The following is an 18,058-nucleotide window of genomic DNA, read 5'->3' on the forward strand; positions in this document are numbered from 1 at the left end:
ACATCACACATGATACTGGCATGATCCTAGGCCAAGACATCACACATGACACTGGCATGATCCTAGGCTAAGACATCACACATGACACTGGCATGATCCTAGACCAAGACATCACCCATGACACTGGCATGATCCTAGACCAAGACATCACACATGATACTGGCATGATCCTAGGCCAAGACATCACACATGGCACTGGCATGATCCTAGGCCAAGACATCACACATGACACTGGCATGATCCTAGACCAAGACATCACACATGATACTGGCATGATCCTAGGCCAAGACATCACACATGGCACTGGCATGATCCTAGGCCAAGACATCACACATGGCACTGGCATGATCCTAGCCCAAGACATCACACATGACACTGGCATGATCCAAGGCCAAGACATCACTCTTGACACTGGCATGATCCTAGGCCAAGACATCACACATGACAATGGCATGATCCTAGACCAAGACATCACACATGACACTGGCATGATCCTAGACCAAGACATCACACATGACACTGGCATGATCCAAGGCCAAGACATCACTCATGACACTGGCATGATCCATGGCCAAGACATCACTCATGACACTGGCATGATCCAAGGCCAAGACATCAGTCATGACACTGGCATGATCCTAGGCCAAGACATCACACATGGCACTGGCATGATCCTAGGCCAAGACATCACACATGACACTGGCATGATCCTAGGCCAAGACATCACACATGACACTGGCATGATCCTAGGCCAAGACATCACACATGACACTGGCATGATCCTAGGCTAAGACATCACACATGACACTGGCATGATCCTAGACCAAGACATCACACATGACACTGGCATGATCCAAGGCCAAGACATCACTCATGACACTGGCATGATCCTAGACCAAGACATCACACATGATACTGGCATGATCCTAGGCCAAGACATCACACATGGCACTGGCATGATCCTAGGCCAAGACATCACACATGGCACTGGCATGAACCTAGGCCAAGACATCACCCATGACGCTGACATGATCCTAGACCAAGACATCACTCATGACACTGGCATGATCCAAGGCCAAGACATCACTCATGACACTGGCATGATCCAAGGCCAAGACATCACACATGACACTGGCATGATCCAAGGCCAAGACATCACTCATGACACTGGCATGATCCAAGGCCAAGACATCACTCATTACACTGGCATGATTCAAGACCAAGACATCACTCATGACACTGGCATGATCCAAGACCAAGACATCACTCATGACACTTGCATGATCCAAGGCCAAGACATCACTCATGACACTGGCATGATCCTAGCCCAAGACATCATACATGATACTGGCATGATCCAAGGCCAAGACATCATACATGACACTGGCATGATCCAAGGCCAAGACATCATACATGACACTGGCATGATCCAAGACCAAGACATCACTCATGACACTGGCATGATCCAAGACCAAGACATCACTCATGACACTGGCATGATCCAAGGCCAAGACATCACTCATGACACTGGCATGATCCTAGCCCAAGACATCACACATGACACTGGCATGATCCTAGGCCAAGACATCACACATGACACTGGCATGATCCTAGTGCAAGACACTAGTGTCACCTGACGTCGAGGGTGAACTGCAGGTGATGCTGGAATATTTACCCAACTTTCCTTTCTTTGAGTGAATAGCAGGAAACTTGGGTCGTGGCGGGGAGAGTCTGCTGCTACGCACTCCTGGAGATTCCTCGCGTGTTGCTCGCGGCGGCAGCTGTTAGAGAGAAAACAATGTAGATTAAACTGCTTTGTGTGAAGCATTCAGCCCTTGTGGATAAATTAATCACCCTGGAAAGGGTAATCAAAGGAAAGTTGAGAAAGCAACAGGAAGGCAAAAAAAAAAAAAAAAAGAAAACTTCACGGTTTTCAATCAGCAAATTGATGTGCAGCAAATATTCTTGGATTCTAACATAGTTCCCCTAAATTTAGAAGAAATCCTTCACCTTTAGTGAAGCTTTCATCCAATCTGGAAACTGCAGAAGATTAGAAGAGTAAAAACATTTTTTTAATATGGCTGAGAGCTTTGTATCAAAGTACTGGCTAATTGAAATATTTCTTCATTGGAAAATGTATTCAGTGGGGTCCCATAAGTATCAGTTAATTCACCGGTATTTCTAATTAAGTTAAATGATTTTTCCTGAAGAAATACAGAGCTATATGAGCATGTTTATATATGATTAAAAAAAAATTTGCAACTTAGCAATCCAGAAATTACTGTCATTGCTTTTAGAAGATTTTGATAAGTTAAAGAAAATGTTAGATAGAAGATGAAATTTAATGTAGATTAATGTAATGGGGAAACAGTATGAGGCGACGTTTCGGTAGAGAGAAACGTCGACTTTAGCTTTCTCTCCAAAATGTGGACTAATTATACGTTTAGAGTGTGTAATCAGACAGAAAGAAAACTTTAGAAACAATAACAATCAAACAGCATTACTGGAAGCTCACACAAGTTCACAGGTTTTAACCTCGTTTACTGTACTCTTAAACTATATAAAAACCATGAAATATACTAATCGTAAAACAATGTTAGACGAGCCGTAGCCAACAGAATAAAAAAACAATGAAAACAGTGGATATAGTGTGACATCCAGAGCTACGGAAAAGTAAAAAAAAAAAAAGAAAAAAACAGATAAATGCTGCAGAATGCCTCCAAGATTGACCAGATGAGTCACGAAGAAATATATGGCACAATAAATGCCCAGGTAGGATGACAGGAGAGAGAGAGATATGGCAACTGCGTCTTAAAATAAAACAAAAATTGTGGATGAAGATTTCACTTCGACGTCAACAAAGATATTAAGAGGACATGATTTTTCTTTTAAAGTTTAGAAAATAAAAGTGGTGACTCAATAAACAATATTATTATTTATTAATAGTTGAAGACTGATGACATGGGAACCCAGAGAAGGTAGTACATTATTATTATTATTATTATTATTATTATTATTATTATTATTATTATTATTATTATTATTATTATAATTAATTATTATTATTATTTAGTATTACAATTTTTATTAATTATAATTATTTATTATTATTACTATTATTTCTATAATTTTTATTATTGGTATTATTGTAATAACAATAATATTAAAAAAATTATTACATAGGGAGAGTAAAACCCGTTAGGGCAACATAGGACCTGGGAAATAGAAGGTGATCAGGTTCGAAACCAAGACAGAGAAGGTGACTCTGTTCATTGGATTAAGAGACCGTCACTGTCATCAAGGAACCTCACACACACGGTAAAATAATGAAGAAATATCGTACTTAAAGACAGTCACACTGACCGAGATAACCCATACATACAACCATACACTCACCCACACATACAACCATACACTCACCCACACATACAACCATACACTCACCCACACATACAACCATACACTCACCCACACATACAACCATACACTCACCCATACATACAACCATACACTCACCCACACATACAACCATACACTCACCCACACATACAACCATACACTCACCCACACATACAACCATACACTCACCCATACATACAACCATACACTCACCCATACATACAACCATACACTCACCCATACATACAACCATACACTCACCCACACATACAACCATACACTCACCCACACATACAACCATACACTCACCCACACATACAACCATACACTCACCCACACATACAACCATACACTCACCCACACATACAACCATACACTCACCCACACATACAACCATACACTCACCCATACATACAACCATACACTCACCCACACATACAACCATACACTCACCCACACATACAACCATACACTCACCCACACATACAACCATACACTCACCCACACATACAACCATACACTCACCCACACATACAACCATACACTCACCCACACATACAACCATACACTCACCCACACATACAACCATACACTCACCCACACATACAACCATACACTCACCCACACATACAACCATACACTCACCCACACATACAACCATACACTCACCCACACATACAACCATACACTCACCCACACATACAACCATACACTCACCCACACATACAACCATACACTCACCCACACATACAACCATACACTCACCCACACATACAACCATACACTCACCCACACATACAACCATACACTCACCCACACATACAACCATACACTCACCCACACATACAACCATACACTCACCCCACACATACAACCATACACTCACCCACACATACAACCATACACTCACCCACACATACAACCATACACTCACCCACACATACAACCATACACTCACCCACACATACAACCATACACTCACCCACACATACAACCATACACTCACCCACACATACAACCATACACTCACCCACACATACAACCATACACTCACCCACACATACAACCATACACTCACCCACACATACAACCATACACTCACCCACACATACAACCATACACTCACCCACACATACAACCATACACTCACCCACACATACAACCATACACTCACCCACACATACAACCATACACTCACCCACACATACAACCATACACTCACCCACACATACAACCATACACTCACCCACACATACAACATACATACACTCACCCACACACACAACCATACACTCACCCACACATACAACCATACACTCACCCACACATACAACCATACACTCACCCACACATACAACCATACATCACCCACACATACAACCATACACTCACACACTCACAACCATACACTCACCCACACATACAACCATACACTCACCCACACATACAACCATACACTCACCCACACATACAACCATACACTCACCCACACATACAACCATACACTCACCCACACATACAACCATACACTCACCCACACATACAACCATACACTCACCCACACATACAACCATACACTCACCCACACATACAACCATACACTCACCCACACACACAACCATACACTCACCCACACATACAACCATACACTCACCCACACATACAACCATACACTCACCCACACATACAACCATACACTCACCCACACATACAACCATACACTCACCCACACATACAACCATACACTCACCCACACATACAACCATACACTCACCCACACATACAACCATACACTCACCCACACATACACAACCATACACATACACTCACCCACACAAACAACCATACACTCACCCACACATACAACCATACACTCACCCACACACACACAACCACACACACACCCACACACACTCACAACAACCATACACTCACCCACACATACAACCATACACTCACACCCACACATACAACCATACACTCACACCACACATACAACCATACACTCACCCACACATACAACCATACACTCACCCACACATACAACCATACACTCACCCACACATACAACCATACACTCACCCACACATACAACCATACACTCACCCACACATACAACCATACACTCACCCACACATACAACCATACACTCACCCACACATACAACCATACACTCACCCACCCATACAACCATACACTCACCCACACATACAACCATACACTCACCCACACATACAACCATACACTCACCCACACATACAACCATACACTCACCCACACATACAACCATACACTCACCCACACATACAACCATACACTCACCCACACATACAACCATACACTCACCCACACATACAACCATACACTCACCCACACATACAACCATACACTCACCCACACATACAACCATACACTCACCCACACATACAACCATACACTCACCCACACATACAACCATACACTCACCCACACATACACCCATACACTCACCCACACATACACCCATACACTCACCCACACATACACCCATACACTCACCCACACATACACCCATACACTCACCCACACATACACCCATACACTCACCCACCCATACACCCATACACTCACCCACACATACACCCATACACTCACCCACACATACACCCATACACTCACCCACACCACACCATACACTCACCCACACATACACCCATACACTCACCCACCCACACATACACCCACATACACCCATACACTCACCCACACATACACCCATACACTCACACACACATACACCCATACACTCACCCACACATACACCAATACACTCACCCACCCATACACCCATACACTCAACCCACACATACACTCACCCACACATACACCCATACACTCACCCACACATACATCCATGCACTCACCAACACATACACCCATACACTCACCCACCCATACACCCATACACTCACCCAAACATACACCCATACACTCACCCACACATACACCCATACACCCATACACTCACCCACACATACACCCATACACTCACCCACACATACACCCATACACTCACCCACACACACACCCATACACTCACCCACCCATACACCCATACACTCACCCACCCATACACCCATACACTCACCCACACATTCACCCATACACTCACCCACACATACACCCATACACTCACGCACCCATACACCCATACACTCACACACACATACAACCATACACTCACCCACCCATACACCCATCCACTCACCAACACATACACCCATACACTCACCCACACATACAACCATACACTCACCCACACATACAACCATACACTCACCCACCCATACAACCATACACTCGCCAACACATACAACCATACATTCACCTACACATACAACCATACACTCACCCACCCATACAACCATACACTCACCCACACATACAACCATACACTCACCCACACACACAACCATACATTCACCTACACATACAACCATACACTCACCCACCCATACAACCATACACTCACCCACACATACAACCATACACTCACCCACACACACAACCATACACTCACCCACACATACAACCATACACTCACCCACACATACAACCATACACTCACCCACACATACACCCATACACTCACCCACACATACAACCATACACTCACCCACACACACAACCATACACTCACCCACACATACAACCATACACTCACCCACACACACAACCATACACTCACACACACATACAACCATACACTCACCCACACACACAACCATACACTCATCCACACATACAACCATACACTCACCCACACACACAACCATACACTCACCCACACATACAACCATACACTCACCCACCCATACAACCATACACTCACCCACACATACAACCATACACTCACCCACCCATACAACCATACACTCACCCACACACACAATCATACACTCACCCACACATACAACCATACACTCACCCACACACACAACCATACACTCACCCACACATACAACCATACACTCACCCACCCATACAACCATATACTCACCCACACATATAACCATACACTCACCCACACATGCAACCATACACTCACCCACACATACAACCATACACTCACCCACACATACAAACATACACTCACCCACACATACAACCATACACTCACCCACACACACAACCATACACTCACCCACACATACAACCATACACTCACCCACACACACAACCATACACTCACCCACACATACAACCATACACTCACCCACCCATACAACCATACACTCACCCACACATACAACCATACACTCACCCACCCATACAACCATACACTCACCCACACACAACCATACACTCACCCACACATACAACCATACACTCACCCACACATACAACCATACACTCACCCACACATACAACCATACACTCACCCACACACACAACCATACACTCACCCACACATACAACCATACACTCACCCACACACACAACCATACACTCACCCACACATACAACCATACACTCACCCACACACACAACCATACACTCACCCACACATACAACCATACACTCACCCACACATACACCCATACACTCACCCACACATACAACCATACACTCACCCACACACACAACCATACACTCACCCACCCATACAACCATACACTCACCCACACATACAACCATACACTCACCCACACATACAACCATACACTCACCCACACATACAACCATACACTCACCCACCCATACAACCATACACTCACCCACACATACAACCATACACTCACCCACACATACAACCATACACTCACCCACCCATACACCATACACTCACCCACACATACAACCATACACTCACCCACACACACAACCATACACTCACCCACACATACAACCATACACTCACCCACCCATACAACCATATACTCACCCACACATATAACCATACACTCACCCACACATCCAACCATACACTCACCCACACATACAACCATACACTCACCCACACATACAAACATACACTCACACACACATACAACCATACACTCACCCACACACACAGCCATACACTCACCCTCACATACAACCATACACTCACCCACACACACAACCATACACTCACCCACACATACAACCATACACTCACCCACACACACAACCATACACTCACCCACACATACAACCATACACTCACCCACCCATACAACCATACACTCACCCACACATACAACCATACACTCACCCACCCATACAACCATACACTCACCCACACACACAACCATACACTCACCCACATGTACAACCATACACTCACCCACACACAACCATACACTCACCCACACATACAACCATACACTCACCCACCCATACAACCATACACTCACCCACACATACAACCATACACTCACCCACACACACAACCATACACTCACCCACACATACAACCATACACTCACCCACACACACAACCATACACTCACCCACACATACAACAATACACTCACCCACACACACAACCATACACTCACCCACACATACACCCATACACTCACCCACACATACAACCATACACTCACCCACACACACAACCATACACTCACCCACCCATACAACCATACACACACCCACCCATACAACCATACACTCACCCACACATACAACCATACACTCACCCACACATACAACCCATACACTCACCATACACCACCCATACAACCATACACTCACCCACACATACAACCATACACTCACCCACACATACAACCATACACTCACCCACCCATACACCATACACTCACCCACACATACAACCATACACTCACCCACACATACAACCATACACTCACCCACCCATACAAACATACACTCACCCACACATACAACCATACACTCACCCACACATACAACCATACACTCACCCACACATACACCCATACACTCACCCACACATACACCCATACACTCACCCACACATACACCCATACACTCACCAACACATACACCCATACACTCACCCACACATACACCCATACACTCACCCACCCATACACCCATACACTCACCCACACATACACCCATACACTCACCCACACATACACCCATACACTCACCCACACATACACCCATACACTCACCCACCCATACACCCATACACTCACCCACACATACACCCATACACTCACCCACACATACACCCATACACTCACCCACACTTACACACATACACCCATACACTCACCCACACATACACACATACACCCATACACTCACCCACACATACACCCATACACTCACACACACATACACCCATACACTCACCCACACATACACCAATACACTCACCCACCCATACACTCACCCACACATACACCCATACACTCACCCACACATACATCCATGCACTCACCAACACATACACCCATACACTCACCCACTCATACACCCATACACTCACCCAAACATACACCCATACACTCACCCACACATACACCCATACACTCACCCACACATACACCCATACACTCACCCACACATACACCCATACACTCACCCACACACACACCCATACACTCACCCACCCATACACCCATACACTCACCCACCCATACACACATACACTCACCCACACATTCACCCATACACTCACCCACACATACACCCATACACTCACGCACCCATACACCCATACACTCACTCACACATACACCCATACACTCACCCACCCATACACCCATGCACTCACCCACACATACACCCATACACTCACCCACACATACACCAATACACTCACCCACACATACACCCATACACTCACCCACACATACACCAATACACTCACCCACACATACACCCATACACTCACCCACACATACACCCATACACTCTCCCACTCATACATAAATACACTCACCCACACATACACCCATACACTCACACACCCATACACCCATACACTCACCCACACATATACCCATACACTCACCCACACATACACCCATACACTCACCCACTCATACATAAATACACTCACCCACACATACACCCATACACTCACCCACACATACACCCATACACTCACCCACTCATACATAAATACACTCACCCACACATACACCCATACACTCACCCACACATACACCCATACACTCACCCACTCATACATAAATACACTCACCCACACATACACCCATACACTCACACACCCATACACCCATACACTCACCCACACATACACCCATACACTCACCCACACATACACCCATACACTCACCCACCCATACACCCATACACTCACTCACACATACACCCATACACTCACCCACACATACACTCACCCACACATACACCCATACGCTCACCCACATATACACACACACACTCACCCACACATACACCCATACACTCACCCACACATACACCCACACGCTCACCCACATATACACAGACACACACTCACCCACACATACACCCATACGCTCACCCACACATACACCAATACACTCACCCACACATACACCCATACGCTCACCCACATATACACACACACACTCACCCACACATACACAGATACACTCACCCACACATACACCAATACACTCGCCCACACATACACCCATACACTCACCCACACATACACCCATACGCTCACCCACATATATACACACACACTCACCCACACAGACACCCATACGCTCACCCACATATACACACACACACTCACCCACACATACACCCATACACTCACCCACACATACACACACACACACACTCACCCACACATACACCCACACACTCACCCATACATACACCCACACACTCACCCATACATACACCCACACACTCACCCACACATAAACCCACACACTCACCCACACATACACCCATACACTCACCCACACATTCACCCACACACTCACCCATACATACACCCACACACTCACCCACACATAAACCCACACACTCACCCACACATACACCCATGCACTCACCCACACATACACCCATTCACTCACCCACTCATACATAAATACACTCCCCCACACATACACCCATACACTCACCCACCCATACACCCATACACTCACCCACATATACACCCATACACTCACCCACACATACACCCATACACTCACCCACACATACACCCATACACTCACCCACACATACACCCATACACTCACGCACACATACACCCATACGCTCACCCACATATACACACACACACTCACCCACACATACACCAATACACTCACCCACACATACACCCACACGTTCACCCACATATACACATACACACACTCACCCACACATACACCCATACGCTCACCCACACATACACCAATACACTCACCCACACATACACCCATACGCTCACCCACATATACACACACACACACTCACCCACACATACACCCATATACTCACCCACACATACACACACACACACACTCACCCACACATACACCCACACACTCACCCACACATACACCCACACACTCACCCATACATACACCCACACACTCACCCACACATACACCCACACACCCACACATACACTCGCACACTCACCCACACATACACCCACACACTCACCCACACATACACCCATACACTCACCCTCACATACATTCCCACACTCACCCATACATACACATACACACATACGCCCACACACTCACCCACACAAACACCTACACACTCACCCATACATACACCCATACACTCACCCACCAATACACCCATACACTCACCCACACATACACCCATACACTCACCCACACATACACCCATACACTCACCCACACATACACCCATACGCTCACCCACATATACACATACACTCATCCACACATACACCCATACGCTCACCCACATATACACACACACACTCACCCACACATACACCCATACACTCACCCACACATTCACACACACACTCATCCACACATACACCCACACACTCACCCACACATACACCCACACACTCACCCATACATACTCATACACACTCACCCACACATACACCCACACACTCACCCACACATTCGCCCACACACTCACCCACACATACACCCACACACTCACCCATACATACACCCATACACTCACTCACACATACACCCACACACTCACCCACACATGCACCCACACACTCACCAATACATTCACACACCCACACATACACCCACACACTAACCCATACATACACCCAAACACTCACCCACACAAACACCCACACACTCACTAACACATACAGCCACACACTCACACATACACCCCCACACTCACCTCACACATACACCACACACTCGCCCCCACATGCACTCCCACATTCACCCCCACATACACCCTCACACTCACCCCACACATACACCCCACACTCACCCCCAGATACACCCCCACTCTCACCTCACACATACACAACACACTGACCCCATACATACACCCCACACTCTCCCCACACATACACCCAACACTCACACCACACATACACCCCCACACTCACCCCCCACATACACCCCCACACTCACCCCACACATACACCCCACACTCACCCCACACATACACCCCCACACTCACCCCACACATACACCCCCACACTCACCCCACACATACACCCCACACTCACCCCACACATACACCCCCACACTCACCCCACACATGCACCCCCACACTCACCCCACATATACACCCCACACTCACCCCACACATACACCCCACACTCACCCCACACATACACCCCCACACTCACCCCACACGTACACCCCACACTCACCCCACACATACACCCCACACTCATCCCACACATACACCCCCACACTCACCCCACACATATACCCCCACACTCACCCCACACATACACCCCCACACTCACCCCACACATACACCCCCACACTCACCCCACACATACACTCCCACACTCACCCCACACATACACCCCCAAACTCACCCCACACATACATCCCACACTCACCCCACACATACACCCCACACTCACCCCCCACATACACCCTGCACTCATCCCACTCTCTCCCCACACCCCACCCATACTCCCCACACATACACCCCACACTCACCCCGCACCAACACCCCACACATACACCCCACACTCACCCCACACCAACACCCCACACACACCCCACCCATACACCGCACACATACACCTTACACTCACCCCGCACCAACACCCCACATATACACCCCACACTCACCCCACACATACACCCCATACTCACCCCACACATACACCCCCACAATCACCCCACACATACACCCCACACTCACCCCACACATACACCCCACACTCACCCCACACATACACCCCCACACTCACTCCCCACATACACCCTGCACTCATCCCACACTCTCCCCACACCCCACCCATACACCACACACATACACCCCACACTCACCCCGCACCAACACCCCACACATACACCCCACATTCACCCCGCACCAACACCCCACACAGACCCCACCCATACATCCCACACATACACCCCACACTCACCCCGCACCAACACCCCACACATACATCCCACACTCACCCCACACATACACCCCACACTCACCCCCCACATACACCCTGCACTCATCCCACACTCTCCCCACACCCCACCCATACAACCCACACATACACCCCACACTCACCCCCCACATACATCCTGCACTCATCCCACACTCTCCCCACACACCACCCATACACCCCACACATACACCCCACACTCACCCCGCACCAACACCCCACACATACACCCCACACTCACCCCGCACCAACACCCCACAGACACCCCACCCATACACCCCACACATACACCCCACACTCACCCCACACATACACCCCACACTCACCCCCCACATACACCCTGCACTCATCCCACACTCTCCCCACACCCCACCCATACAACCCACACATACACCCCACACTCACCCCGCACCAACACCCCACACACACACCCCACACTCACCCCACACACCATCACTACGCTGGTTCACTCACCTGTGCGTCTTGCAGCTGACGTAGTTCTAATGTGTCAGCGTCTCGGTGCTTGGCTGTCTTACCTCTGAAACTCGCCTTGGTGGAACTCTGCACTGTACGTGATGATAAGATACAGCTGCAGCAAGGACAGTAATGATTGCAAACACAACAAGAAAAGTAATAATAAGAGCAACAGCACTGATAATAATTATTGTGGTGATAATAATGATAATGTTGATATATTTTGTTGTTAATATGAATGACATAGATCGGAAAGTGATGTATGTTGGCCCAAGACTAGGCCTACCAGGCCTACCCGCCGCTCACCTAAAATATCAAACGTCACTGCTGTTCTGATGTTTACGGCGCCGTTCAAGAATACTACTAGAGCTAAATATTCTTAAATAACCTACCCTTTCCAGAGGAAACGCTAGAGCAGCTAGACGACGTTTCGGTCAGTCCGGGACCCATTATCATTTTACAGCTGTGATTTGATATTGGTAGTGGAGGGACCGAAACGTCGTCTATACTTAACTCTTAAGAGTTTAGGGTGTTGTTAAATTACTACAGCCTCGTTTATAGCTGGTGTTTAGAACTTACGACTCAAGATGAGCACCAACATAATGGTGAACGTATCTCCCAGTAATTATCTGAAGGAAATTATCTGTCTGTAAATATAGAAGGAGATCAATGGTGTCCCACATTCAGTAATTATTTCCTCATATTTTTCATAAATTTTCAATACTTGTAGCGCTTACGACATTCCAAATATACAACGGATTCTGTTTTTTTCTTTTTTTTTTTTTCTCTCTCAAAGATAATATTACTAGTATGCTTTTTTTTTTTCTAGTGTGTTTTCATTTTTTTTTTTTGGCAAAGATAATCTTTTTTTTCAAAGATAAGCTTTCTAGTATCCCTCTACTTTTGTTTTTTTTCCAGAATTATTTCCAGCTGTTGTTTGATGTTATTCCTGTTGATCATTCTATGAAATCTATTTTTTGTCTATTCATTCGCATTTTTTTTTATGACATTTGTGGTTATCGTGTCTCCTCTCTTCTTCTTATCAGCCGGCGTGACAGTCTTTCCTGTTATCAGCCGGACTGACAGGCTTTCATGTCATCAGGCTTTCCTTAAATCATTTTATTTTTGCTCTGGGAAGTATTTTAGACGTTTTTCTGCTTTGTATTGAAAGTTTTGGATAAATGTTTATTAACAACAGACTTCTCTCTTATACATTTATCAACTTATGGATTTAAAAAAGTTATTTTGAAGATTGTCAGTGTAACATCCTATGTCAGCCTGAATTTCGTTTAAATGGTCTCCAGATGATTTTTTTTTTTTTTTTTTACGTATTGGTTTTGGATCCTTCTGTCTGATACTTTTAGTATTTTATCACACATGTGGCCTGAGTTCACTTTTTCTCATTTCCATTAAATGGCATTTATCTGCTTTAAATTTTCCAGTAAATGGCATTTATCTGCTTTAAAATTTCCATTATATGGCATTTATCTGTCTTGCAGTTTCCAAGTTCGTCTGTCATGGAGAACTCTGTATTATTTAATTATCTAGAGAACTGTAATTCACTTCTTTTCCCACTCCGAGGAACTGTCCATACTGGTGACAGTGTCATCACCGACTCCACACTTGTATACACACTCATAGATGTATGTCAGTGTATTTACGCTGATATATGCGTATCTCTGTCCGTATATATACCCAGAAGTCGTTTTAATTTCTATTTTGGAAATAAAGGTATTTTTGATGCATGCCTAAGAAATTTGCAATATCTGCACGCATTGCTGCACTATCTGTCATGCAATGTTCACTACGAACCTGCCAGCGAGGGCATCCAAGCTCTCAACGACGCTCATGTTCCACATTCATTAATCAACATCCCTGCAACACCTGAGCCGTAATCTCACTCATCTGTCAACTTTCTTTTCTCTATCCATCCCTTCAAGTTTCTCTTCCATTTCTCTTTTCAATGTCTCTCATCCTCCCAGTCTCCTCAAGTCTCTCCTCCTCCATGTCGGCACAGATCTCAGATCTCACAGATCTCTGCTCACTCGTCAAAGGAGAGGTAAGCTTCTTTTGTGTCAATACTGGCAAGATCAACGTCTTGCTACTGACGTCAAGACCTCAGTAATAAAAGCAATGAGACAATGAAACACGGAAAGCTTTCTCCTTGAATTTGGGATTAACTGTGAATTGGTCCAGCCACCAAAGACTTTATTCCTCAATAATAATTTTATTTTTATTTTAATTTAGTTGACTACGAGTCTTCAGTAGGGAATCAAAATTAAGATCCTCTTCTTTAAATTGGTATAAGATAATTTTCTTGACATGGTTATATTTTGTAGTATTAAGTGTGCCTCACTGATCTGAATAATACCCCATGATATGCTCAGCCATATTATAGCGGAAAAGTAGGAAGACTTATCAAATGCAGTTTAAGAATATCTTTCAGGGATCTCAACATTATTGGTTCTTTGTGCAACACACATTAGGCCCATCTTACATAACGGAGCACCAATATGGAAGTTGCACCTGAGAAAGCATGCTAAGAATCTGGAGAAATTGCAGAAGTATGCAACAATTCTTGTTCCTGAGCTGAGGAGCAAAAGCTACGAGGAGAAGCTAATAGAATTGAAACTAACGACATAGAAGGAAACATGATAACATACAAAATACTCAGGGGAATTGATAGGGTACAGAGGAATAGGGTCAATAGGCTGTTTTAAAGGCGAGAAACGGGAAACGGTGAAACCGCTGGAAGTTAAGACAGATGAGCCACAGGGATGTTAGGAAGCATGTCTTCGGCCTCAGAGTGGTCGGAAAGTGGGACGATCTCGGTGAAGGAGTGGTGGAGGCCGACTCCATACACAGTTTTAAGAGCAGGCACGATAGGGCCCACGAAGCTAAGAAGGAGTGAATCTGAAGACTGGTAAGTTGAGAGGCAGAGCCAGGATCTATCATCCCTGTGTCATTACTGTCATCTCCTCTTACATCTCTCTCTCTCTCTCTTTCTTTTTTTTTTTTTTTTTTTTTATTTTACACAGGGTTTGACAAGGTTAAGGATCCCAAGCTTTATTGACAAGCTATTTACAGGATTTAGGATTCCTAACTTTATTGGCAAGCTAAGAGCTGTTACCTACATCAGCTCATTTGAAAGCATTTTTATTGTTATGAGACATACAAGAAGGGAACAGGATGAAGTTGGAGCCATCTGTGGGCCAGCATTTTCATTTGATCAACTGACTTTATCTCGTTGACATCATTATGCTGTACGAATGTGTTCCATACTCGAGTCATCCTGGGTATGTATGATCTCAGATGGAGTGATGTTCTGGAGAAGGGTACAGCCAGAGTGAAGTTGCTGCTTTCTGCCCGGCTTGTGGCATAAAAGCTTGCTTCACGCTGTCCTCTCTCTCTCTCTCTCTCTCTCTCTCTCTCTCAGATTTTCATAATGATGCTCTCTAGACTGATAGTGTGTCGTTTGCTATCAACTGCCCCTTCTGAGGAATGGTGCCACTTCCTTCATTAAGAAAGGAATGGTATCATCTTCTTTATAAAAAAATTGAATAGTGCCACCTTCGTTGAAGCAGGAAGCGTGCCACCTTCACTGAAGTAGCAATAGTGCCACACTCATTGAAGTAGCAATAGTGCCACCCTCATTAAAGTAGGAAT

At 45.7% G+C, this 18,058-nt stretch overlaps 1 protein-coding gene across 1 annotated transcript in view; it reads right to left on the reverse strand.

The window, feature by feature from the left end:
* Window positions 1-18,058, reverse strand: part of LOC128690839 (neuromedin-K receptor) — a 284,333-nt gene that overhangs the window by 2,208 nt on the left and 264,067 nt on the right. Inside the window, exons 6-7 of the mRNA XM_070088495.1 lie at window positions 14,393-14,484; window positions 1,676-1,781 (exon numbers count right to left, since the gene is read on the reverse strand). Of these exons, the coding sequence (XP_069944596.1) occupies window positions 1,676-1,781; window positions 14,393-14,484 (198 nt within the window). The remainder of the gene's footprint in view (window positions 1-1,675; window positions 1,782-14,392; window positions 14,485-18,058) is intronic.

Source organism: Cherax quadricarinatus, chromosome 24, assembly GCF_038502225.1.
Source record: "Cherax quadricarinatus isolate ZL_2023a chromosome 24, ASM3850222v1, whole genome shotgun sequence".
NCBI classification, from domain to species: domain Eukaryota; kingdom Metazoa; phylum Arthropoda; class Malacostraca; order Decapoda; family Parastacidae; genus Cherax; species Cherax quadricarinatus.